Source organism: Barbus barbus, assembly GCF_936440315.1.
Source record: "Barbus barbus genome assembly, chromosome: 21".
Taxonomy (NCBI): domain Eukaryota; kingdom Metazoa; phylum Chordata; class Actinopteri; order Cypriniformes; family Cyprinidae; genus Barbus; species Barbus barbus.
In genome coordinates this window covers 11461120-11488527 of record NC_136749.1, presented here as the reverse complement: position 1 = coordinate 11488527, position 27408 = coordinate 11461120, and the positions used below count along the sequence as shown (strand labels likewise).

The following is a 27408-nucleotide window of genomic DNA, read 5'->3' as shown; positions in this document are numbered from 1 at the left end:
GGAAGGCAATGCAAACACTGTTTTTCCACAGCTAGGCACTGAGCCATCTTTATCGCTTGGTTTCTGTGTAGACTTGCGTTCGCCCTTGTCTTTATTTACACTAAATGAGCGAATCGGTGGGCGGAGCTAAACAGGCATCTATGCTGAAGCTGGTGTTGATCTAAAACTGCGGAGGCGGTGCTTATCCACACTATTACATCATAGAGTAGAACATTCCAAAAGCTGTCGTTTTGGCAGCCTGCCTTCAATATAAGCTGTTTTTAGACTAACAAGAAAGTTTTGAGGTCTGAAACGTACAGTTTTTATAGTGCAATGACCTCTTTAATGTCAAAAGATCAAGGGAATTTTGGTTTCTCAGTTTATTAAATATATAGTTTAAGACCATTTTTGTGAACTGTTTGATTGAAAATATGCTTGTGCTATCTTTCTCTAAAATAAATGGTGGTTTGTTTAATATTTTGTTCTAATGCTATGGCATTCATATTTCATATTTATGAGCTTGACTTAAAAAGGGAAAAAATGAAAAAGTTCTGTCTTCATTTACTCACCCTCATGTCAGTCCAAATCGGTTTCATTCTTCTGCTGAACACAAAAGAAGACATTTTAAAGAATTTTAATAACCAAACAGTCTCAATTTCCACTGACTTCCCCACTATTTTTGTCAATACAGTGGAAGTCAATGAGAACCGAAACGGTTTAATTACCAACATTCTTCAAAATATCATCATCTGTGCTCCACAGAAGAAAGAAATTAGATTTGAAGCAATATGAATGAGTAAATAATGGCATAATGTTCATTTTTGGGTGGACTATCCCCAGTTCAAATATGTTTTTATTATACATGCATGTACTGTATACGTGTATATATACAGTTCAACAAACCAGTTCACCACACAACATTTCAGCATAGTCTGATTGCAGCTCATGATTACGCAATATCAAATAACTAAATTAGTCAAATTAATCCACCTTTCCAACGTGCAAATCATTAAAATATAAATGCAGCCTTGCGCTTACAGTAGCATTGTGTTGGGTCACGATAAAACGAACCCATTAAACAGCGCCGTTTGATGTAGGCTGTTTAATTTAAAACTGTATTGTGATGGAAATCAAGGGAGGGAGACGGACAGGGACGGGAAGACAGGGAATCTCCTTGGTGATAATGTAACCCCTCCCTCCCTTCCTTCCCCCTGCAGCCCTCCAGTGACGCAGCAGTCCGTGTGTGTGAGAGAGAGCGGAGCCACGAGGTGCTGCTGCCTCAGAGGACGACGTCACCAAGAGCTCCCCCCTCCTCCTCCTCCTGGACCGGGAGGTAAGCAGTCTCGCATGCGAGCGGCGCATGAGAGCACGCACACCCTTTCTCTCTCTCGCTTTCGCTCTCGACTCTCATTTCTCACTCTTGTCAGTCCGTCTTGCATGTAATCTGTCCAGCCCTGCCTCTTTGTCACTTTATTTTTATCTCTCATCTCCCCGAAGTCATTCTCTCTTGCACTCAATCACACACACACATACTCGTCTGAGGATGTGCTGCATTGCCATGCGCTCTTTCCTATGGATCCGTTTGGCTTAAACTAGAAGCTCCAGAGCGCAAAGAGGGGGACGTCAGGCTGTTGCACGAAGTCTCCTCGATTCCTCCAGGTCAATGTGGTAAGTCGGCGCCGATGCCGACATGGGCAGCAGGCGTGCAGTAGCCCCGGACCCGCGCCTGGACGGCAGGTTAATGCCGGCCGCTTTGGTGGAACAGGAGGAAGACGAAGATGAGGACGAGTCCTCCGATACCAGCAGTGCTGACCGAGCTACCGTGCCCACGTTCGATGTGCCGTATTTCCGATTCATTGATGAGGAGGGCACTGAGGAAGAGGGCGAGGAGGAAGGCTGGTGCAGCAGTCGCTCCCTGTCCTCCATCGAAGAGGAAGACTCCAGTGACTCTTCTGTTTCCCACAGGTACGCTGCCGTGCCCGCCGCCCCCGAAAAGGTTCTGGAGCATCTGCTGGGCCACCTGAGGCTGGATGAGGAGCAGAAGAGCCCACTGAGCAGAGAAACAGGTGAGCCGTGACCTTTCACCTCATAGGTGACACGCATATAGAGTCAGGTGTTATCTGTAGACTTTCTGAACTGGTTTTAAAGCAAAATCTGACAGGTGTTTTTGGATTCTACAGACACAGGTTCTGTATTGGCTTGATTTCGTTTATCATATAATTCATGACTTGGTATGAGTGTCAGATCAGTGGTTGCTATAAGTGTTTTTAGTTCTCTGAAATCTGAAACAGGGTTATTATTGTTAAAATCTAAAACTACTCAAATTTTGTTAGCTGACATGAAGCTGAAAAAAAATATATTAGATGGAAAGAAAGCTTAAAAGAAATAAAATCTCAAGCTGAAGCACTAAAATTTCAGAAATGTTAAAGCTAAATCCTAAACATATATAAATAAAAACCTTTACTAAATATAAATAATATAAACTTAATATAAATTAAAATAACTGAAAATCTAAAAATAAAATTCAAAACATTAATAAATACTGTAATAGTATACAATAATACTAAATAAACATATTAATAATAGTTTAATCATCATCTTGAACATGATCATCCCTTCTAGTTCACACAAAAATGAAAATTCCCACCTTCGTGTTGATCTAAAACCTTAAATGACTTGCTTTCTTCTGTGGAAAACAAAAGAAGGTATTTTGAACAATTTTTTTTCATACTGTGAAAGTAGGGTCCAATGGGGTCCAATGTGTTATGGGCTTTGAGTTTAATTATATGGACAAAACAAAAAAATATTATCTTTTGTGTTTTGCAGAAGAAAGAAAGTCATACAGGGTTGGTATGTCATGAACGTTAGTAAATGATGACAGAATTTTCAGTTTTATTTTTGAACCGTCCCTTTAATAACTCTTATTTTAGGAATAGTAGATCTAAATCTAGTTCCTGGACTATTCAAGACCAGCTGCAAGTCTGAAAAACCCTCTGGAATCCTACAAAAAAAATGAAGAAAATGCCCCCCCCCCATTCAACTATGCACTTTAAATGATGTTGCGTGTGCTTCAAACAGCAGTATATTTTCTGGTTTTGTTTTTGTTTTATAAGGTTAATGATGTGATAGTGGTGATCTGCTTTTAGCTGACTGCCCCACTATATTCTATCCTGCTGGTACTGAGTTATTATCTCCTGCTGGCTTCAGTGCCCTGCCGTCATGGATGGCATGCTGCACTCCATGTTTAGCTGGCAACAATTAAATGAGGTGTTTGAAAGGGAGAACGTCAGACTTCCACATATTGGGATGCGCATTATATCATTCATCATATAAATACTGTAAATTCTTGAAAGATTCTAGCGTAATAATATCTGGGTCATATGAGGTACCATTGCATGTAAAATTCTGTCTGACAGGCTCACATTATTTTTCGTTTTCCAGCAGGAATGGTTGTTGTAAAAGTATTGATTTGTATTCTCCATAGGGAACAGAACATCTCTGTAGCCCTAAAGCCATTAGGTCTGGGTCAGATATGAAGTGAAACGGTGGGATTTGTTATTCTTATAAAGCATTCTTCATAGTTATGTTTTGAAGCTGAACAAAGAAACAAATTCATTTTCAAGCGTATTTAAAGTAGTTTGAATGCACTCTGCTTTGGTATTCTGAATTGCTGAAGTTGTGTGTGTTAGATATCAAGCTATTATGTCTCTCAGACTGGATTAGAGGAATGAGTAAGTGTTCTTCCCCTCAGAAAAAAGCCTGACTCTGCGGAGGCTTGTCCTCCTCCCTCTGCATGGCGAGCCAGTCCAGCGGAGTGAGTTCTAACCTCATTAAAGACACTGATAGCTAATCACTATAGTTCAGCTCACTTCTCTGTTGTGTGCACAGTCTGTCTGTTTAAATCCTGCACTGCAGCTGCAGGATTCTGTTTGCTTTCAATGCAATTCCAGAACTCTCCTCCACTGCTGAACTCAGGAAAAAATGTCATTTGTACAGTACAACCAGACCACTTATACTCATAGATATGAACAAAACGAGTGCTTGTATCGTGGAATAGATCCTCTTCAATCCAAAAAGGAAAGTTCAGTTCATTTCTTTTTTGTTCTGAAAATTCTCATTTACTCACATTCAGGTTGTTTGAAACATGTGGGACTGATTTTCTTCTGTGGAGCACAAAAGGAAACATTCTGAAGGATCATTCATACAATGCAAGTGGATGAGGACTGGAGATTTCAAGCTCCAAAGAGGACAAAAAGCAACATAAAAGTAGTCCAAATGCATCATTTTGCACAGCATTTCCAAGTGTTTGCAGCCATATACTAGAGTTGTATGAAAAAGACTATAATAAGTCCCCTTTCACTTTCATTGCATGTAAATGAGCAGCTTGGACATTCTGCTAAACTTCTCCTTATGTGTTCTACACAAGAAAGAAAGCCCTACATATCCCAAAAGATATACATTAATTTTGTAGTTGAACTATTCCTCTAAAAGCTTTGTGCTGATGTAGTACACCTTATTGTCACCATTCTATTATATAAAAAAAACAAAAAACAAAGATTTGTAGGTGTTAGAATTAACATGAAATATTGCTGGTAGAAAAGGCTGCCATGATCTATGATCTGTCAGATGAAGTGGATTCACTCCTAACTGCCTGGTGAGCTCTATTCTGATGGGAGGGTTTTGTCCACACTATAAAGCTATTATGGTTTAAATGGTGTGACAGATAATAAATGAGTTTTTTTTTTTTTTATGCAATTTTTTTTAAATGCACCCTCATTGCATTTGCTAAGAAAATCTATGCATGGATCACAAGGCATTCTAAGGCTTTTAGTATGTCTGTGTATGTCCATATTTCTTTGTATTGTGTTCTTGTGAATGGAGAGAGACAAAGAAAGAATCAGACAGACAGAAGGAGAGACTGAGATTCCCAGAGGACAGGTCTCGGGGGAGATGAAGCTTGCCGGTGTATTATATGGGTTTGTCATGCTTGCACTCCCCTCACATGTGTAGGGAGTTTGATAGGGCTCAGTATTGATTTCATACAGCTTCTGATGTATCCATCAGCTGATCCCATATGAATTCCGTGTTTACATCCTGCAGGACAGGCAGCTTCTGTACACAAAGGGATTTAAATGTTTGTTGTTTAACGTATAAAGCCGAAGGGAAGCGTGCAGTAAAAGTATTGATTCGTTTATGGAGAGCAGAGGTTGTTTTATTGTTTTTCCAAATGAAAGGTATCGGCCAACTGTATCTTCCTACAGAGCTGGAGCTCTTGGCATCTCTCAATGCTAATAAATACAGAAACAAGACGATGTGCAATGAAAGAAAGAGAGTGGTAGTGCTTTGGTAGTTTTATGTGGTTCAATGATTTTGTTTGTTAAAAAAAATACATTTTATGGTCAAACATACAAGAAGTGTTACAATTTCACTACTGTTATTCATTCAGAATAGTGTTTTGTTGTCTGTCAGCTGTTTTCTGCTTTCAGTTTGCATGTTTTTGCATGAGGGTTGAAGGATTCCAGGAAAATTCTGCCTGATGGCAAAGAAACCGATGGGTCGAGGAAGAAATCTGATCAATTTCATTGCTAATTCGCCTTTGATCATTTCGGTGATAATGTTTATTGATCCTCAAATGAATCTTTAAATATAAAAGTAAGCAAAAGTATTTTAAATTGTAACAATATTTCACTATATTACTGTTTTTTGCTGCATTTTTTATCAAATAAATGCAGCCTTGATGAGCATAAAAGACTTCTTTCAAACACATTCATATTTTACTTCAACTTTTCCTTTAAATTATAATTGTAATCACATAATTTGTCATGCAAATATTAATCAACTTCTCATTCAAAAGTAAAAACATTTAGATTTACATCTAGATCAGATAATGATGTTGTAGTAACATGTATTTATCCAGTGTCCAATAGTCGATGTTGGACAAATATGATAAAGGATGAGCTCATGTACTCATTGGTTCAATACAAATTGGTTTTCCCTGATCCAATATCTTCTACTCCTGCCTTAAATGAAGTCAATCACCTGAGCAGCGCTCTGGTTAGCTCTGTGTTCAAGGCCTGCTGAGGGTAATTGGTGAGCTCTAATCAATGAGTGATAATCAAACCTTGACCACATGGTTGAGGGAGAGATTTGTGGGAATGGCTTCATTGATGATAATAACTTGGCTCACACCAGAATTGCTGAACACTCCCACACGAACCCTGAGCATAATGGGCCCGAAGCTGTCAGAGCTTATTATCCATGCTCTATGAGCATGATTTATGCAAAACGGGGATAATTTGAGTAAAATGCTTCCTCTAGACATCAAAAACAAAAGGAGGGGAGTGAGAGTGAGCGTGTATGTGTGCTTTTCAAGAATGCTGGAAAATCTGGTGCAAACACTTAATGAGATAAAGTTGTTTAAAGTCAATCATCTGTCTCACCTTCTCATTAACTGTAACAGTTTCATTTTCTTTTTTCTGCATGCTCTGGTTTCTTGCATGCATCTGTCAATATCATAAGCAGCTGACCGGGTCTGTGCCTGCAAAGCCATGCTATCCCTCAGCTGTCCATCAAAGCATCAGACAGCAGCTCATTTGACCTCCAGGGTTTGCCGCTGTCATTGAGGTGGTCATTAACTCTCAGCTTTTTTACATCATGTTTTCAAGTCAAGCTGACATAGTCTGTCTGATCGTTCCTGCAGTGTGGGTGGATGAGCTTGGAAGATGCAAGAGACACCGCAAATGTAGTTAGACCCACTTTTTCACTGTGAGAGGAAATGCAAAACATTGTTCCTGCCATTATTTAGCCAAGGTTTTTGCAACAATTTCCCATGTAATGAGAGTTTTCAGATGTTCCAATATTCATAATTGCAAATGGCATCTATTTATTTATTTTCTTTTTCTTTTTCCCCAAATATTCCTAATGCAAATTCACATTAATACATTTTAGTTTAATTTTAAATAAATGTATAAATGTAAATCAAGGGTATGTAAACTTTTGAACGGGGCCATTTTCACTGAATTACATTATTGTTTTGTCTTGTGAAGAATATATAAACATCTGTTATATAAAATAGCTTCTTCAGGACAGTATTAAATAAACAATATAAACATGCAATTTTCATGATCCCTCTTATTTTGTTAAAATTATTAACATTTTTCATTTTCTGCAATATATATTTCACATTACAGTGATGGGAATGAGATTTATTTTGTTTTGTAGTAATGAAAATTAGATATTTTTCTATGATACGGTAATGATAGTGAGATTCTTTCTTTTTCTTTTTTGCTACATCAAGATAATTATTTATTTTTGTTACAATAATGAGACTTTGGTGCAAAAAAATTTTTTTAAAGGTTTATAAAGATTTTTTTAAAGGTTATAAAAATAAGGTTCATTTGTTTAAACAATCTAAGTTGACACTTTTTCTATTATTATTTTGAGGAGAAATATTTTTTTAAGAGTCATCTGTGACTTATTTCATGTAATCTTTATTTACATTTAGTCATTTGGCAGACGCTTTTATCCAAAGCGACTTACAATTGGGGAATACAAAAAGCGATTAATCTTGAAGAGGCAATCAGACAGAGGAAGTGCTCGTAACACCAAGTCTCAGTCATTGTTCAAATAAGTACAAGCTAGTAAGGGAGGGAGAAAAAGAGAGGGAAAGAGTTTTTTTTTTTTGAGTTTAGAATGAAGTCAAGTACTGCCGAAAGAGATGAGTTTTCAGTTGTTGCTTGAAGATTGACAGGGATCCAGCATTCCGGATAGGGGTGGGAAGATTATTCCACCAGCCAGGAATGGTGAACGAGAATGTTCTGGAGAGTGATTTGAGCCTCTCTGTGATGGTACCACAAGGCGTCACTCACTAGCAGATCTCAGACTTCTGGAGGGGATATAGGTTCGTAATAGTGAGTGGACGTAGGAGGGTGCTGAGCCTGTGGTAGTTCTGTATGCAAGCATCAGTGTCTTGAACTTGATGCGAGCTGCTACTGGTAGCCAGTGCAAGGAGATGAAGAGAGGTGTAAAATGCACTCTTTTGGGCTCGTTGAAGATCAATTGTGCCGCTGCATTCTGAATCATTTGTAGAGGTTTGATGGCAGACCAGCCAGAAGAGCATTGCAGTAGTCCAGTCTAGAAACAACAAGGGCTTGGACAAGAAGTTGTGCAGCATGCTTTGTCAGAAAGGGACTGATCTTTCTGATGTTGTGTAGTGCAAACCTGCAGGATCGAGCAGTATTTGCAATGTGCTCTTTGAAGGTCAGCTGGTCATCAAAGATTACACCAAGATTTCTGACCGAAGTTGATGGGGTGATCATTGATGAGCCTAACTGAATCGTGAAGTCATGCTGTAGAGTCGGAGTGGCAGGGAAGACAAGAAGTTCCGTCTTTGCCAGGTTGAGCTGTAGGTGATGTTCTTTCATCCATGCCGAGATGTCCGCCAGGCAGCCTGAGATCCGTGCAGCTACCGTTGGGTCATCTGGTTGAAAAGAGAGATAGAGCTTTGTGTCATCAGCATCGCAGTTATAGGAGAAGCCATGTGCATGTATGATGGGACCCAGCGATGTAGTGTATGTGGAGAAGAGGAGGGGTCCAAGAACCGATCCCTGAGGAACTCCAGTGACCAGTTGATGTGGTTTGGATACCTCCCCTCCCCAGGCCACCCTGAAAGATCTACCGGCGAGATAGGATTCAAACCAGCGAAATGGAATCCCAGTGATGAGAGGGTAGACAGGAGAATCTGATGATTGACAGTGTCAAAAGCAGCAGAAAGATCCAGCAGAATGAGGACTGATGATATGGAATCGGCCGTTGCAATTCGCAGGGCTTCAGTGACAGAGTAGCGCAGTGTCTGTTGAATGGCCACTCCTGAAATCTGACTGTTTAGCATCCAGTTCATTCATTCATTCATCATTCATTCATTCATTCATTCAGTTTGTTGTACTGTGAAAGAAACCGTGAGAGCTGGTTGAAGACAACTCATTCGAGTGTTTTCCCTACAAATGGAAGGAGAGAGACAGGTCTGTAGTTTTCTAAAAGAGAAGTGTTTAATGTAGGTTTTTTGATCAGTGGGTTTACCCGAGCCTGCTTGAATGCTGTGGGGAAGATGCCTGTGAGGAGAAATGTGTTGATAATGTGTGTGAGTGCCGGTAAGAGTGTGGGAGAGATTGTTTGGAGAAGGTGTGAGGGGATTGGGTCGAGAGGACATGTTGTAGGATGGCTGGAGAGGAGAAGTTTGGATACTTCTGCCTCGGTGAGGGGACAGAAGGAGAAGATGGGAGTTAGAGCAGTGGATGTGGTTGATTGGAGGTCCTGTGGAGTTGAGAACTGGTTACTGATTGTTCTAGTTTTGTCTGTGAAAAAAGTGGCAAAGTTGTCAGCGGTTATCAAAGTGGTGGGAGGTGGAGGAGGGGGACAGAGGAGAGAATTAAATGTTCTGAAGAGATTACGCATGTCTGGAGCGCTGTTGATCTTGTTGTGGAAATGTGAGGATTTGGCAGTGTGGACTTCAGTAGAGAAAGATGAAAGCAAAGACTGATACCTACTCAGGTCCGACGGATCGTTTGATTTGTGCCATTTTCTCTCTGCCACTCTGAGTTTGGTCCGATTCTCATGAAAAACATTGTATAACCAGGGGTTAGAAGGGGCAGCCCGTGCTGGCCTGGAGGAGAGAGGACAGATGTCGTCTAGACAAGAGGTTAAGGTAGAGCATAAAGTGTCAGTGGCTGCATTCACATCCAGAGAAGAGAAATGGGTAGGCGAGGGAAGAGAGGAGGATACTACAGAGGAAAGAAGGGAGGGGGAAAGGGAGCGTATGTTGCGTCTGAAAGTAACCGGTAAGGGAGATGGTGGCACCTGGGTAGCAAAATGTAAAGTAAATGTAATGAAGAAATGGTCAGAGATATGTAGTGGTTGTACCAGAATGTTATCTGTAGAACAATTGCGTGTGTAAATTAAGTCGAGTTGGTTGCCTGATTTGTGCGTGCTAGTAGTGGTGAGGCGTTTGAGATCAAATGAAGCTAGGAGTGACTGGAAGTCAGTAGCATAAGGCCTGTCTAGGTGAATGTTGAAATCGCCGAAGACTAAGAGTGGAGTGCCATCCTCCATGAAAGAGGACAGCAGTCCATCCAGCTCATCTAGGAAGGTTGGTGGTATTTGGCCCGGTGGACGATAGATTACCACACAATCTGGAGTCTTATAGTAGCTGTTACAGTAATGGCATGAGATTCAAATGAGTTGAGATTGCCTAGGGGAGAGTGGGTAGAGTATTTCCAATTGTTAGAAATGAGCAAACCTGTGCCCCCACCCCGGCCAACTTGCCTAGGGGTGTGAGAGAAAGAGAAATTGTGAGAGAGAGCAGCTGGGGTTGCCGAGTCTTCTGGAGTCAAGCCCAGGATGCTGAGGGTGGAATGTAAGGAAAAAGCAGAAATGAAGTCGGCTTTGTTGACAGCTGACTGGCAATTCCAAAGACCCACAGAGAAAGGAAGAGGTACAGTGGAAGATGTAGAGATAGGGCGCAGGTTAGGAGGGTTACGTAGCCTTCTGCGTGTGTTTTTAGAGCGAGGTTGAGAGAGAACCGGTATGGTTTGGAAGCACATGATAGACGTGGAAGGATAGGAAAGTGTGAGGGAAGATAAAAACGATACTTAAGTGTGTGCTCGGTGTCGTTGCTCGGTCAAAGTCGCGCAGGAAAAAGTCGTCTGTCTTTACACTCGTTGGTCTTTACACGAGAAAGCTGAACGCTTCCGCGTCAGCGCTCTGACATAAAATAAATACAGTCTAAGAAACTAGAGTGAAAACAGCTGTGGCCGACTTCTGATCAGCCCAGCCAATAAGGTTAAAGGACTGCTAATAGCTCAAGACGAAACTAACACTTTGCACAATCACACAGGCTCGTTCTCAGCTGAGGCGCAAATTATTCTAATTACCAGTAAGTGCAATCAAACACAAAAACCCCAACGAAAATGCAGAGTAGAAATAGGTAGGAAACAAACTATTACTTCCTAGCAGCAAGTAAATAATTTAAACAATAGAACTGCGACCAAGTATTTAAAACACTTACACCAAGTATTTAAAACACTATCTTTATATCTTATAGACCTTTTGCGAGTTTTGTCCTTGAGCTTTTGTTTTTGCGGTAGCTCTATAGCATCGCTGTTTAAGAGTAATTATCTGGTTAAGTGAATTTTTTATTGTAGAGTTAATGAAAGTTATAGTAATGTTTGAAGACAAGAATGGACAAATGGAAGACAGCGCTGAAAAGAGGCAGGGCTACATAAAAGCTATAGTAATCTGATTCTAGATTCAGTCTACACTCTCAATCTTGGTCAGTTTATTGGTTTGCTACATGCACAATTACCATGGAGTGAAAAAAGGTTTTACTAGAGAAGTCAAGTATGTCTAATCCTTTGCTGGTCTGGCACTTTCTCATGGCAGAGCATGAGTTTTTTTTCTAGGAAAACTGGCAAGTTGAGCTGTAGTGAAGTCCTTCATTCTTCAGATAATGAAAAATGCATCATGTTTTAGTGGTAGCTGAAAAAAAAATGAGCTGGAGAAGTGAAGTGCGAGTGAGGTTTATCTGCTGCTGCAGAGTGAGAGTGTTAATGAGAATTCTTGTGAAAGTGTCTCTGCAAATTAGTGCGTGTACTGTATGTGTGCGTTTGCATGTAGCTGCTGATTGGATGATTCGATTTAGTTTAACTAGTTTAGCACCGTTTCCAGATGCACAGCACAACAAAACTAGAGCATAAAGACGCATACTTGCAGTGTAGACAGTTTCAATGATTACAGTGGGACTGATCAAGCTTTGTTTCTTCACTGGTTTGCAGTATAACAAGGTGTGAGTAGGAGTGAATGTATTTGGTGAGAATGCAGCTTTTTCTGTTAAAGCAGTTTGGTTGGTTTCGGGTATCATTTTGGGCTGTTAATAATTAAAATCTCTCTGAGTGCATCTGAATTCCAGTTCTTTCGTGATGAAGAACAGACAATACAAACAATATTTTTGCAGGTGTAGTAAAAGTACACAAACATACTATATCCACCATATTGGCATAGATTTTTGCAATCATTTTGGTACCAACAATTATTTTTCGAATCTGATAGTTTAAGTGTCCACTTATTGTACAGACTAGTTTGGTTTGCTTTATTCTGATGATTTAGGGATGATTTTACAAAATAAATATTTCAAAATGATCAAATTTGTCAAGTCACGTGAGCAAAGTGTTCAGAATAGCTAGTTCGCAAGTGCTTTTCTGAATTTCAAAAGGGATCGACAACAGCTCTAAATGCCTGTTCACACCAAGATGAAGATTCAGTGCAAAAAATTGATGTGAACTAGTAATTTTTACAAAATTAATTTTGAATCAATGGCTACTATTGCATCCGTTTAGACCGAGAAAACATATGCATGCCGTCAATGCAACCGTTTTTTTTTTTGTGTGTAGTTTTAAAACACCATGTGAATACAAAAATCTCAATGGTTTTAAAACATGTAAATACGGTTTAACTACATTCTTCTCAGTTACAAGTGAGTGTCAGAAACGAAAAGTTGTGCAGCACTTTGTGTACTGGAGTAACTTGAGTATTTCTGCTTGTCTAAGTGTGCCCCCTACTAACAGAAATTTTGCATTTTCATTCAGCCCATGCCATTTTTTATGAATTAGTTAGAAATGATTAACTGCATACGAAATCAGACCGTATTTTCAAAACACACATTAAGATACTTTTAACGAATCCTCTGTCCCTCCATTGAAAGTCCAGGGTTTGGAACAACATGAGGGTCAGTAATTGATGACAGAGTTTTCATTTTTCCAAACCTGAATTAGTTTCTTTCTTCTGTTTAGCATAAAAGAAGATATTTTGAAGAATGTTTATAACCAAACAGCTTTGTCATCTACCGTCAACTATTTTGTAACCAACATGTTTCAAAATATATTTTTGTGTTCAGCATAAGAAACAAACTCATACAGGTTTGGAACAACATGAGGGTGAGTAAATGATGACAGAATTAAACATTTTCGGTGAACTATCCCTTGTGCAGTAAGCGATTATTGAAAAAACGTTGTTGAAAAGTGGATCGGACCGAGCACCAAAACACACTTTTAGCCATTCATTATTACTTTTCGTTAGCTTCAGCTATGATAAAGAGGCATTCATTTACACGCCTTATAAACTTGGAATGTCTAAACCTAACTGCTTGTTTCAAGCATTGGCTCCGTGCATCTGAAAAGTGAGATAACATACTCCTAATATAATGTTTTATTTGGGGGGTGGGTGGGGGTACTGCACCTTTAAGACTGCTTCTGTAAAATAGTATTACCACGCACTTTTATCTCTTCAGGGTGTCTGTCCGATAGCAAGAAAACAAACCTAATTTTGAACTAAATATGAAAATGGCCATAGAATACCAGGAGATGCAGTGTGTCATCCATCATGACTACTGTGTTTTCTAAGGTCATACACTCATTTGACATACTCTGTTTTGCATTCTGTCACAGTGTTGGAAAGTATACATATTCGGACACAGTATCTGTCTGTTTGTGTGAGCGAGCATCATTGGCGGCAGTGTGTACAGGTGCTCGCTGCAGATTACCATAATGATGCGAGCAGTTCAGTAGAGCAGAACACACAAAGCTCAAGGAAGTAAGTGTGAAATTAAGGAAGAATTTACAACAGTGCCAATGCAGCATGCTCACACCGCAGCCCGCAGGAAGAGTCACTAATAGGATTTACAGCTTATGGAGGAATCCCTCTGTCACTATACACTGCTTCAGAAACCACTCAACTCATTCATTATGCTCTCTTTCTCTCCATTCCACCCTCCATCCCTCCTACTTGGCTCTCTGGGTTGCATAAGTCTAATTTAGTGGTAATTGGAATAAACATCAGACTGTCTTAAATCTGACTGTGAGAAATGGCTGCAGTCTGTTAATTTGGCTCGATTTAATTACATTTTCCGGGAATTCTAAGAGCTACATTTATACTAACCTTTTGCTTAGTATTAACACACACAATCACAAACACTTTATATCTCCTCTGACTTTTAATTGCATAATAATTTTACACAGCTTACACGTATGTATATACACCTTTACATACACCTTTCAGAATGTGCAAAATGTTTATTTTACCAAAATAAGAGGGATCATACAAAATGCATGTTATTGTTTATTTAGTACTGACCTGAATAAGATATTTCACATAAAAGATGTTTACATATAGCCTACAAGAGAAAATAATAATTGAATTTATCAAAATGACCCCGTTCAAAAGTTTACATACACTTGATTCTTAATACTGTGTTGTTACCTGAATGATCCACAGCTGTGTTTTTTTTTTTTTGTTTGTTTTGTTTAATGATAGTTGTTCATGAGTCCCTTGTTGTCCTGAACAGTTAAACTGCTTGCTGTTCTTCAGAAAAATCCTTTAGGTCCCACAAATTCTTTGGTTTTCCAGCATTTTTGTGTATTTGAACCCTTTCCAACAATGACTGTATGATTTTGAGATTCATCCTTCCATACTGAGGACAACCGAGGGACTCATATGCAACTATTACAGAAAGTTCAAACGTTCACTGATGCTCCAGAAGGAAAAACCATGCATTAAGAGCCAGGGCGTGAAAACTTTTTGAATTTGAAGATCAAGGTAAATTTAACTTAATTTGTCTTCTGGAAAACATGTAAGGTAGCTTCTGAAGGGCAGTACTAAATGAAAATAAAATATGATATTTAGGCAAAACAAGAAAAATATGCACATCATCATTCTGTTCAAAAGTTTTCTCTTAATGTATGGTTTTTCCTTCTGGAGCATCAGTAAGCGTTTGAATCTTCTGTAATAGTTGCAAATTAGTCCCTCAGTTGTCCTCAGTGTGAAAAGATGGATCTCAAAATAATTTGTGGGACCTGAAGGATTTTCCTGAAGAACAGCAGGGAGTTTAACTGTTCAGGACAACAAGGAGACTGGCTGCCTAGCTCCAGACCTTAATCCCATAGAAAATCTGTGGAGGGAGCTGAAGTTTCGAGTTGCCAAACATCAGCCTCGAAACCTTAATGACTTGGAGAGGATCTGCAAACAGGAGTGGGACAAAATCCCTCTTGAGATGTGTGCAAGCCTTGTGGCCAACTACAAGAAACGTCTGACCTCCAGGGTTTTGCCACTCCAGGACCTTAATGTGCTTCTTCTTGAGCCACTCCTTGGTTGCCTTGGCTGTGTGTTCTGGGTCATTGTCATGCTGGAATACCCATCCATGACCCATTTTCAATGTCCTGGCCGTGATGGTACATGGGCCCGTCTATCGTCTCTTTGATGCAGTGGAGTTGTCCTGTCCCCTTAGCAGAAAAACACCCCCAAAGCATAATGTTTCCACCTCCATGTTTGACGGTGGAGATGGTGTTCTTGGGGTCATAGGCAGCATTCGTCCTCCTCCAAACACGGCGAGTTGAGTTGATGCCAAAGAGCTGGATTTTGGTCTCATCTGACCACAACACTTTCATCCAGTTCTCCTCTGAATCATTGGCAAACTTCAGACGGGCCTGTACATGTGCTTTCTTGAGCAGGGGGACTTTGCGGGTGCTGAAGGATTTCAGTCCTTCACAGTCCTTCACCAATTGTTTTCTTTGTGACTATGGTCCCAGCTGCCTTGAGATCATTGACAAGATCCTCCCGAGTAGTTCTGGGCTGATTCCTCACCGTTCTCATGATCATTGAAACTCCACGAGGTGAGATCTTGCATTGAGCCCCAGACCGAGGGAGATTGACAGTATTTTTGTGTTTCTTCCATTTGCGAATAATCGCACCAGCTGTTGTCACCTTCTCACCAAGCTGCTTGGCGATGGTCTTGTAGCCCATTCCTGCCTTGTGTAGGTCTACAATCTTGTCCCTGACATCCTTGGACATCTCTTTGGTCTTGGCCATGGTGGAGAGTTTGGAATCTGATTGATTGATTGCTTCTGTTTTATACAGGTAACAAACTGAGATTAGGAGCACTCCCTTTGAGAGAGTGCTCCTAATCTCAGTTACTTACCTTTTATAAAAGACACCTGGGAGTCAGAAATCTTGCTGATTGATAGGGGATCAAATACTTATTTGACTCAAATTATTTAATGTTTTTCTCAATTTTTGTTGTTGTTATTCTGTCTCTCACTGTTCACATAAACCTACCATTAAAATTATTGACTGATCATTTCTTTGTCAAATCATAATTTTTTTGTGTATCATTGATAAAAGTTTGAATCTAGAAACTCAGAATGTACAGACTGGCCACTTGTGAAATTTTGATATGATTTACTCAAATGACATAATTTGAGTAAAAAGTTTAATTGAAAAATAAACAAACAAGTGAAGCACAACATCAGGTTTTGCACAGTGTTGTTACATTTGTTAAAATGTGTTCGGAATGTACGTTTAAAGTGTCTAAGTTACTCAGAAGCCAAAAACAGATTATGATATGATATGCGATTCAGAGGCTTAGATGTAGAGATTCTGTTGATCCGCAGATCTGATGAGAATATTGATTGATGTCTGTGAGAGCGAATGGTGAAATTTAGATTCCTGCAGAGCAAATTAAAGCAGAATGAACAGTGAATGCACATCAGTCATTACGGCCTTATCAGAGTAATAGTGTCATTATGAGAGTAATAGTGTGTTTCAGTGGGATCAGCAGAGAGGTCAGGCGTATTAAGGGCCATTTAATGTTCTAGTCTCCCTTTCTCTTCTTGTTCACTTTCTCTGGATTTTGTCTCTGTATTATTAGCTGTAGGATATAGTGTGGATGGTGAGTAATAGGGCTTGCTAACCACAAGATCCAAGCCATGAACCAGCAGCATTTTTACCCATTAGCAAGTGTTACTTGGAGCAGTATGCATGTTGTCCAACTAATTCATAAGTATACTTTAAATATTTAATGTCTTTCTGGATATGCACAAACTTAAAAATCACTTGAGTACCCCCAAAAATATTTGGACACTTGTAAATGTACAGGATGAAATTCATTGCATAAGTAACAAAGTATCAATATATCTAGTGTCATCTGCAAACTAAATTGTGACCCTGGAGCACAAAACCAGTCATCAGTAGCACGGATATATTTGTAGCAATAGCCAACAATACATTGTATGGGTCAAAATTATCGATTTTTCTTTTATGCCAAAAATCATTAGGATATTAAGTAAAGATCATGTTCCATGAAGATATTTTGTAAATTGTCTACCATAAATATATAAAAACGAATATATTAATTTTTGATTTGTAATATGCATTGCTAAGGACTTAATTTGGACATTATTTTTCTCAATATTTAGATTATTTTGCACCCTCAGATTCCAGGTTTTCAAATAGTTGGATCTCGGCCAAATATGGTCCTATCCTAACAAACCATACATTCACAGAAAGCTTATTTATTAAGCTGTCAGGTGTATAAATGTCAATTTCAATAATTAAAATAATGATTATACAGTAATTTAACATTAATTAATTGATTTAATTGTTTGATTGTTTTTATATTACTTGTCAAAAGTTTGGAATGATACAAAAATTTAAGTCTTTGCTAACCAAGGCTGCATTTATTTGATCAAACAGTAATATTATGAAATATCATTACAATTTAAAATATATATTTTTAATATACATATTTAAATGTTTTGAAACGTAATTTATTCATGATGACAAAGTTGAATTCTCAGCAGCCATTACTTTTTTTTTTTTTTTTTTTTATGAATTTGAAGAAATAATTTCTTCAAGTGTTGCTTTATACTTTTGTGGAAATGTTATACTTTTTTCAGGATTTTTCAAAGAACAGCATTTATTTGAAAGTGGAATCTTTTGTTACATTATGAATGTTTTTCTGTCACTTCTGATGAATGTAATGTGTACCTGCTGAATAAATATAATAGATTTATCTTTATCTTATGAGAGTGTATCACGGTTTCCACAAAATATTAGCAGCCAAAATTGTTTTAAATATATATAAAATGCATATAAACACATAGTATAGTATATATAACAAACATTATTATTATTATTATATGCAATATGCTTAACATATATATATTTTTAAATGTTTTGCTTGAATAGTGTTCTGATTATATTTGTTTGCATCCTATTCATTCATGAAATACTCTACTGGAGATTTATAATACTGCATGAATTGTTCTATCAAGAATTATTGCCTGTTGGTGAAATAGTGGAAACACAAAGAACCCCTGTATACCATGTGAGGTTATGCTAAGGTGAATGATAAAGGGTTTTTGTTTTTTTCCAGAATGAAATGAATCTCTATAACAAAGGTTACACAGCATATGGTTAAATGTGGCCCATTACTATACACGGAGGAAACGTTCTGTCGTTCTGCGAGGGAGATGAGGATTGCCGCCATCGCTGCGCAGTGTGATTAAAAACATTAGCAGTCTCGCTCAAGGTCACCACACACGAAGCGCTCGTTCCTTCAGTCATACTTTCACAGCGAGATGATGTATGAACAGCGGCACAGAGCGCTTCCAGGCAAACACAGCTCTAATTAAAGTGGTGCAATAGCAAAGTGTGATCATGTAGGAGAAAGGAGGTCAGGAGGAAAGAGAGAGAACAGAAGAAAACAAACAAGAGCGCATGTAAACTGCCTGTTGGGTTTGATTCAGCTGTGCTGAATATTTCATGATGCTATACGCACCAGAGTCTTACGTTTAATGTCTCGGTATAGCTGCAGAGTTTTACTTAGAAATTTTGAAATGAAATCTTGGCCATTGTTTACTCATCTTCATGTCTTTTGCAAAACGTTATGACCTTTGTTCTTCCATGGAACACAAAAAGGAGTTTTGACAATGTTCAAGCTGCTCTCTTCAATACAGTGAAAGTGAATGGTGACTACAGATGTCAACATTTTTTTCAGTGAATTATACATTTTTTCACACACAAAGATATTGTATGACTTGAAGACTTGCACTTAGAACTTCATTCATATGAGGCTTTTTTAGCCGTTTTCGAGCCTCATCCACCATCATTAAAGAGCAGAGTGAACATTCTTCAAAATGTCTCCTTTGTGTTCCGCAAATAAAACTGAAATGACAGGTGAACTATTCCTTTAAAATCCTAAAAACATTCTTCATTATTTTGTTTCTCCAAAGTTTATGGTTTTGTGTTGTCTTACTAAAATGTCTAATGTGTCTTACATGTTCTGTTCATTTTCAGAGAATCTTTTGGATGACTTCCTGTTGACGTACCCTGTGTTCATGTCCACCAGTGACCTGTGCCAAGCACTACTCAGTCAATATCCTTCTTATCATATGCACACATGCTCTCATATGCTTCATTGCTGATGTTGTTTTTACTATAATAGCTGCCTGCTTACATGTTTAAAGGTGAACTCTGTTTACTATACCATATAAACCATTTAAGTTTGGGGTCAGTAACATTTTTGAATGTTTTTAAAAGAAGTGACTTTTGCTAACCAAGGCTGCATTTATTTGATCAAAAATACAGTAAAAACAGTAATATTGCAAAATATTAATACAATTTAAAAGAACTTTTATCATTTTTTTATTTTAAAATGTAATTTATTCCTGTGATGCAAAGCTGAATTTTTTCAACATAATTACTCCAGTCTTTAGTGTCACATGATTTTTCAGAAATCATTCTGATATGCTGCTCAAAAACATGTATTATCAGTGTTAAAAATAGTTCTGCTGTTTAATATTTTAGTGGAAACATTTTTCAGGATTCTTTAATTAATACAAAGTTCAAAAGAACAGTTTTTTTATTTGAAATAGATTTTTTTTAAAACATTTATAAATGTCTTTTACTGTAACTTTTCATGTGTCCTTGCTAAATATAAGATTCATTTCTTTTTTTTTAATCTTATCTCAAATTTAAATGGTAATGTGTATATGTGTAACATACTATATGCTTACAGCACTTTGTAATTAAATATTAATGAATGAAAGAATAATAGTATTTTATATAGATAGATAGATAGATATATCCACACATAAGACCTTAAGACCAAACCTAGTGTACAGTGACATGTGGTGTATATAGTCATCATATATTGTAAATTATTATTTATTGTGCATTATATATTGTGTATCCTCAGTCATGGATTCTCTAAGTAATGTAAGATGATCTGAGACCCCCATGAAACAATAAGCAATGCATGGAACTCTACTGTGACCATGCAGAACTATGTTATACATGTTCTTTTACACAGTCTTTACAACATGATCTATCTGGCGTTAAACCACTTAACAAATTCCACGTCGTTTAGCCGAGGGCATGCAATTAGTTCTCTGTTACTGAACCCCTGTTAATTTAATACCGAGAATTCAGCCGCAGGCGTTTCCTCCTTCCCCTGAACTGTGTATCTGAGCAGTCTAGCGTGCTGGAATAGATTTGATGCCTTAACTGCTCCTGGTCCACCTATTGTTCAAAGAAAGGCAGGATGAAAGAGGAGGGGAGAGACACTCTGCTTAGGAAACGAAAAGTTCTGCACCTGCTGTCCCAGTGGAGCTCGCTGTGCGCAGACCTGCCGCGGGACGACGAGCACACCAAACTATTCCTCAAGGTACGGATGGAGAGAAGGGAGGGAATTATTTTTGGAAATACAAAAATGCCACCGCCCCTACAGCTCTTGATTCCTTAATGCCACATAATGAGGACGAGATGGCGAGATTATTGCTGGCGTCAGAGGATTTTTAAATGCCCTCAGACATTTTCATTATCATACGCTGCATGTGAACATGTATCTCGGTGAAATGGTGCAATTCCCATTTACAACCTAAAATGCCAATCTTGTGTTCATTTCACGTTTGTAGACTCTGTACAGATACGTTCTGGATGATATCTATGAGTTTCCTTCGCTGGAGAAGGATCTGAAAGAACTTCAGAGACTTCTACGGATGCAAAGGAGACAGTGAGTCACCTCATCACAAGCGCTGAAGTTACACACTGAGTTTTATTAGGCTTAAACGATCCATTTCATGTTTATAAGTGATTTCTGGGAAGCTTGTTGTTATGGTAGATATTTTAAGATGCATTATTTATATTCACACAATCACGTCCTTTATTCACCCTCCTAAAAACAAAATGAGAGCCATAAAAAGACAGAGCGATGCTCTATATACTCTCATCTACATTTTGAATAAATCAAGTTGGATTTTATCCATGCTGCCATTTTTCCAGCCCAACATGACATGGTTTTCCTTGACTTCCTCCCTTTGTGTGTTCCCTGGGAGACGTGATGAGAAATAGAGTAACAGAGAGATGATAACTGAGTGAAATGATGTTACACAGAAGCTCTGCTGTGTGTGATTCTCATCCCACAGTCTGTTGACAGTCGAAACCCTCATCAGTCAGTCCCAGATGACAGATATTCTGCTGTGGGTGATAACTGCACTTTAATTTGTTGAAAAGGATTTAAAAGACTTGGGCTTCTTTTGAATTTCTCTCAACATGAATTAACTGCAACTAGCCGATACAGCCAAGGATCTACAATATTTTACATCAGAAGGCAAGGACATGCAGTCTTTGACAGCAATAACGCTACTTTATCATAATCAGCAATAATTACTTTAATGCAACTTCCATCCTTCTAAAATGATTATATTTTATATCAAATTATTTTAATTATATTTTAAAATATTGTATATTTGCTTATTTTAGAGCTGCACTTTTACCGTAAAAAGTATGCCAATCACTGGCTGTCAGATTATTGTAATGTTATAGTATACATTTTCAATTCTATTATTATTATTATGTTAATTTAAAGATAAATCGCTGCTTATTAATACCAGGTTTAGTTATTAGTTGTGTTGTAATACTGATAATACTATAATACACCTAATACTATAGGGGTGTGTGTGTGTGTGTGTGTGTGTGTGTTTGTCCATCCATCCGTCCATAATAAAAAAACATAGCTATCTATGATATCTATATTTGATATCATAGATATTTATCTATTTTGTGCCAAACCTGTATGAGTTTCTTTGTTGAACATAAAATATATTCCTTTAATTACTATAATTACTTTTCTTTCGAAAAAGTAAAATAAGGGATTACCCTGAATTTTACTGTAATTAAATTACAGTTAATTCTGCTGTAATTGCATTAAACACTGTATAGATTGTAGAACAATTATACATAAAACAATCGTAGATTTAACATCAAAATCTAACATCTAATGTTAAAATCAGTTTTTTTTAATGCTTTTTGAATACTTTAATACTGGTCAATTCAAGAATCATTTATGCAGCTTTATGCTATTAATTAAAAAAATGAAAAGAGCAGTTTCATATCTGTCCTTGTATTGCTCAACTCGTCAAGATTGGTATGGGATTTAGAAAGTAATAAGTAATTCAATACTTATTAAAGAGAGTAATTAGTACAGTAATCTAGTTACACTGTTGGAGATGTAACTAGTACTTTCTAATGAATTTATTAGAGTAACTGTATGTGCTGAGTGCCGAGTTTGTTGCTCTAAAAAAAAGTAATTAATTACTAGTTACTAGTAATAATTATTGTTATTTTAATTATTCTCTAACAAGTTACAAATCTTGTTTTGTTTTTTGTTTTTACTTAAGGAACTACAAAAATATAAGTACTACAAATAGTCTAAAAATATGTCTCACCTTGCCTTGGTTTCTTGAAGCCTGGACAGCCGTGTTTATACAGTAACTACAGTAAAGTCAGGGATAGGCTTCTTAAGCCTTGAACTTTATTAACACAGAATTAGGAAAGTGGCTTTGTAATATTCAGATCAGAGAGATAAGGACCGAGCAGAATAAACGAATTCTGCTTCGCATATGAGCTCTTATCCAATATTTCTGTTTAGTAAGCAGAAGTCCTGGCGTTGACCTCTCGGCTATACATCACACGCCTGCTGGTGCTTCATGAAAGGCCAATGATTAATTAGAGAGGCATCAGATGGGGAATATGGAGACTATAAAGCTCCCTCCGATTGCTCGTTTTTATCAGGCTGTTTAATCAGAATGAGGTGTGCATGGATGAGGACGTTGCACGCTTTCATTTAGATGAGGCAATCAGTAAATCACATCGTGTCAGACTTTAATGTTAGCGCTGATGATTCAGGCCTGATCTGAATGAGAAAAGGCTTTTTACGAGCGTTCCTCGCAGCGGGTGGGAAATGCCATCTTGCAGTATTGATATAATGGCACATTTCTATTTCAAGTGATCCCTTTGGCTCATTCTTCTTTATTTCTTTCTGTCTCCCTCATCTTCCTACCCCTCTCATCTCTCAGCACGGTAGATGAATACTCTCCGCAGAGGAAGGTAAGAGTTAAGACCAGCCGTTGTATTACCTACACAGAATCTCAATGAAACCACCTCTGTGTACTTTGATTGAACTCCTCGTGTTTTAAGGCTATATCACAAATCTTGTTCAGAAATCACTATATTGACAATCAAGCCGTGGCTGTTAACACTTCAGCCCACATTTACAGTATATATTTGTGAGAAACACTGATAGCTATCAAAAATCAGCTCATTAGAAAAACCTAACAGTGCAATATAACTGCGTTCACATTAGAATTTTCTCCGAAAGTTTACATGTTGTTAGCTTAAGCATAATTATTGTAAGATTGTGCAGTGTGCATGTAAATACACTCAATGCCTTTAATATTCCTCAACTCACCCTGACGACAAAAGTCATTTACATGTAGTGATCTTAAAGGTACAGCAGCAGAAACAGTTAAATTTTGAGGGTCGGAGAGAAGGTGGGAAATGATCATATAAAACTAAATTCTGACTGTTTAAAGCAAGAAACTTACTACAGAGGAAACAGATTTTTTCCCTGTATATTCAGAGCTGTTGTGTTCGCATGACATTTCAGGCTTCTGCCGCTTCTTTTATTCATACTTGGTACTTACTGTAAGTTGGAAGATGCGAAAAAAAAACAAAAATAAACTTGCAACATGTAACTTGCAGTTTCGTGTTTCGACCAGAGAGCTTTTCAAAAATGAACTTCAGAAATATTATAAAAATGTGAAATATGGGTCCGTTCACACCAAGAATGATAACAATATCTTGAAAGTTTTAATTCCACACCACAACTATAGTGAAAACGACAACAACGCAGAAGAACGATATTGTTCGATTCGCTTTCAAAAGCCAATCAGCCAATCAGAATCCATCCTGCTTTAAAGAGCTCAATCATTTAAAGCGGCTGACAACAAAACTGCAATGCATGGTTAGAATAAACTGAATGTTGATGTGAACGCTAGAGGGTGACACGGGAGTGGATTTTCAAACCTCTCCCGTCCCACTCCCACAAAAAAAATCTTGTCCCGTCCCAATCCCACGAAAAAACTAGGGGAAAATCCCGTCCCATTCCACTCCCGGAAGATTGACTCCCATTCCCTCCCACTCCCGTGTTTTTTTTTTTGGCCGAAATCTGTCAGTTACAGTAAAAATATAGTACAGATCACACCGTGCCCACCTTAGTTGAATAAAAACCCAAAATGTAGTTTTTTGTTATTATATTGAACTGAAAGTCAGCTTATGCACAGTGTTGCACACATTACATTTCACGTAAATCATCAATGCTAACACACGTTTTCTATTTGGAATTTTTTTGAAAGTAGACATTTCACTCTCTAGATATATTTTTCAAAGACGGAGTTTCGAAGTTTCTCGCTCAAGTTCACACAGACCTAAAGCGCATCCTGTTTGCTTTAAAGCGCAACGTTTCGTTGTTATTCTGAGTGCACACAAATAAACGTAGAGTCTTTACAGATTCGAAAGATGTATTAGGCTACTTTTATCTGTATGACCAAAAATTATACGGAGATTTTAAGAGCAAGTGAGCACACCGGCGCCTGTCCTGCAGCAAGCGCGCTATTCAGCTTCCACTCTCCACACAAACACTTCAATAGCGAACTTTTCTCTAGGTTAACATCATATTGAGCGGCCATGTAAAGTTGCTACTACATCTTTCAGATGAAAAGCCATATTTGAGGTCGATGAATGATAGGTGAGCGTTTGGATATTACCACATAGACCAGCCGTTAACAATCTGTCCATCACGCACTGCGTCATTCACTTAACCAGCCACACAAAAGCAAACAGGAGGAGAGCATAAAGAGACAGGGCAACTACAATTGAGTTCAGAATTAAAATATATAGTTTATTTATATAAATGGTATATTTGTGTATAAAGTTGGGTATATCATTACTATTCCCGGTCCTGCCTGCTCCCGCTGGCATTTTTTTCTGTCCTGTCCCAATCATGTGATTCGTAGCGATTTTGTTTCCCATCCCGCGGGATTCCCGAAAAAATGTCAGCCTCTAGTGAACACTAATATTGTTATAGTTATCTTTTTAGTTATCATATTTGGTGTGAACAGACCTTTTATCAGAAAATGTACCTATGAATTTCCTACTGTTAGTAATTAATATTTTAGAAATAAAAATATTTTTTATGTTCAGTGTTATTTTAGTATTATTTATATACTGTTATAGTATTTATTAATATTTGGAATTAGCTTTTTAATTTTTACAATTGTAGTTCAAGTTGTAGTTATTTTATATGCTTTTCTTATTATTTTTATTAAGCTTTATTTTTATTCCAGTTCTAGCTATAGTAATTGTTAGTAATATCTAGCCATATTTACTTATTACAGTAAATTAGTATAGCAATTCAAATTGTTGTTTATTTTAATTTCAGCTTTCAGTTAATCAAAATGTTTCAATTAAGTTTTAATTGTTAGTTTGTCAAAAATAACACTACTCACTACTAAGTTATACAGCGTCAGGCTTTCAGCATCGTCTTAAGGTGTGTGTGTGTCAGTGTGTGTATTTCTCATAAACTATAATATTCTCAATGCCACGTGTTTACTATCTTCCAGAATAAAGCTCTCTTCCACCAGCTGAGTCTGAAGGAGAACTGGCACCCTGTGAGAGGAGCTCAGAGGGACAAGAAGGAAGGTAAGCTCATAAAATATCCCCTCATATTTCTCTCCTAGAGTTCTGACTGCCTACAGAGCTGCTGGAGAACAACAGCAGGTTGTTTATGAATAACACTGTGAGAATCTTGCTTCATGGCATTTTTATGTGAATTGGTGGCTGATTGATGCAGTGCTGGATGTTTGTGTGTGTTTCTCCTCAGTGTTGTGTCGTGTGTACGTGACCATAGACTCATACGTGAGTGTGAAGACGCACAGCGAGGTGTGTGTTCAGGAACTGCTGAGCACTGTGGCCGAAAGGCTCGACTGTGCTGAGGACGACATGGTGCTGATGGCTGTTACATATCCTGGAGGTCTGAACAAGTTCATACATCTGTCTGTTTTCATATTGATTGAGACATCCCTGTTTACAGTTCTGCAGGGGTACCATCATGCTTTTAAACTAGTCATTAGGGTACAACAGAACTAAAAGCCTGAACATACTAAAAAAATTTTTACATACTAAAAAATTAGTATGTAATTTTGACTGTTCTAAAGCATAAAAATACCAGATGTTTGCAGATATTTAGGAAATGTTAAGCTCACATACTTGTTTCTCCAAAAAACAATGCTAAAAAAACAATTCTACTTTGAAAAGTGCATTCTGTGTCAAAATGTCTGTTTTTGTTTTGCTCTGATTCTGCCCACTGCCAATTTAACCAATAGCATTTTGATACACTGGGTTGCCAGTTAGCGTACTGCATCTTTCCTGTTACATGTATTTTGTCATCAATCTATTGATTGATGACAAAATAGTCCAAATCTTTTGAATTTGGACTGGTGTGCCCATTTCAACCGCTAACTGTCAATTATAATTTGTTGTGTTTATGTGTGTGTGTATATATATATATATGTATGTATATGTATATATATGTATATAATGTATTTTAACAATAAATGGTAAAACTTTATTAAAAATTATAAGTATATACAATCATAAATATAAGGGCCGCTAGAGGGGCATCCATGTTTGAGTCAAAAGGCTCCCAGAGGGACATAGTATAGACATTGGTGAAAAAGTGATAAGGTCAAATTTGTCTTCATGTGCAAATACTTTTGATATACAAAGAGATTTTTGGAGTAACGTTTTATTTTTTTAAATAACCACTTCAGCAAATAATGCACCAGTTTTTAGTGGCTCGCCAGTTTGTTTACTCACTTTTTACTTGTGTTTATGTAAGAACTCTTATTATTTTACTTTTTCCTACTGACCAAGTGGTTCTTGGGACCAAGTCAATTTTTTCTAAATAATTTTTTTTACCCTTTTGATATTCCCTGATATTGCTGCATTCACTCCATTGTTCCTCCTCTCTCTCACTTTCTCCAGAGAAGGTTCTGCTTCAGTCGGATCAGTGTGTGTTCTCGTCTTCACTCAGTGCCGCTGAGCGGCTGCACGTCTGCAGAAGAGACCTGACAGAGATCATGGTGAGAGTCAGAATGCTGTTCTCTGAACTGCACTTAAAAGAAATCTGCTTTCCACACCATTAGT

At 37.8% G+C, this 27408-nt stretch overlaps 1 protein-coding gene across 1 annotated transcript in view; it reads left to right on the top strand.

Moving 5' to 3' along the window:
- The window catches only part of rapgef5b (Rap guanine nucleotide exchange factor (GEF) 5b), a 60164-nt gene that overhangs the window by 27013 nt on the left and 5743 nt on the right, over positions 1 to 27408 (top strand). Inside the window, exons 10-18 of the mRNA XM_079445986.1 lie at positions 1197 to 1312; positions 1945 to 2045; positions 19159 to 19237; positions 20383 to 20527; positions 20778 to 20875; positions 23220 to 23250; positions 25824 to 25902; positions 26084 to 26233; positions 27247 to 27344. Coding sequence (XP_079302112.1) covers positions 1197 to 1312; positions 1945 to 2045; positions 19159 to 19237; positions 20383 to 20527; positions 20778 to 20875; positions 23220 to 23250; positions 25824 to 25902; positions 26084 to 26233; positions 27247 to 27344 — 897 coding nt within the window. The remainder of the gene's footprint in view (positions 1 to 1196; positions 1313 to 1944; positions 2046 to 19158; positions 19238 to 20382; positions 20528 to 20777; positions 20876 to 23219; positions 23251 to 25823; positions 25903 to 26083; positions 26234 to 27246; positions 27345 to 27408) is intronic.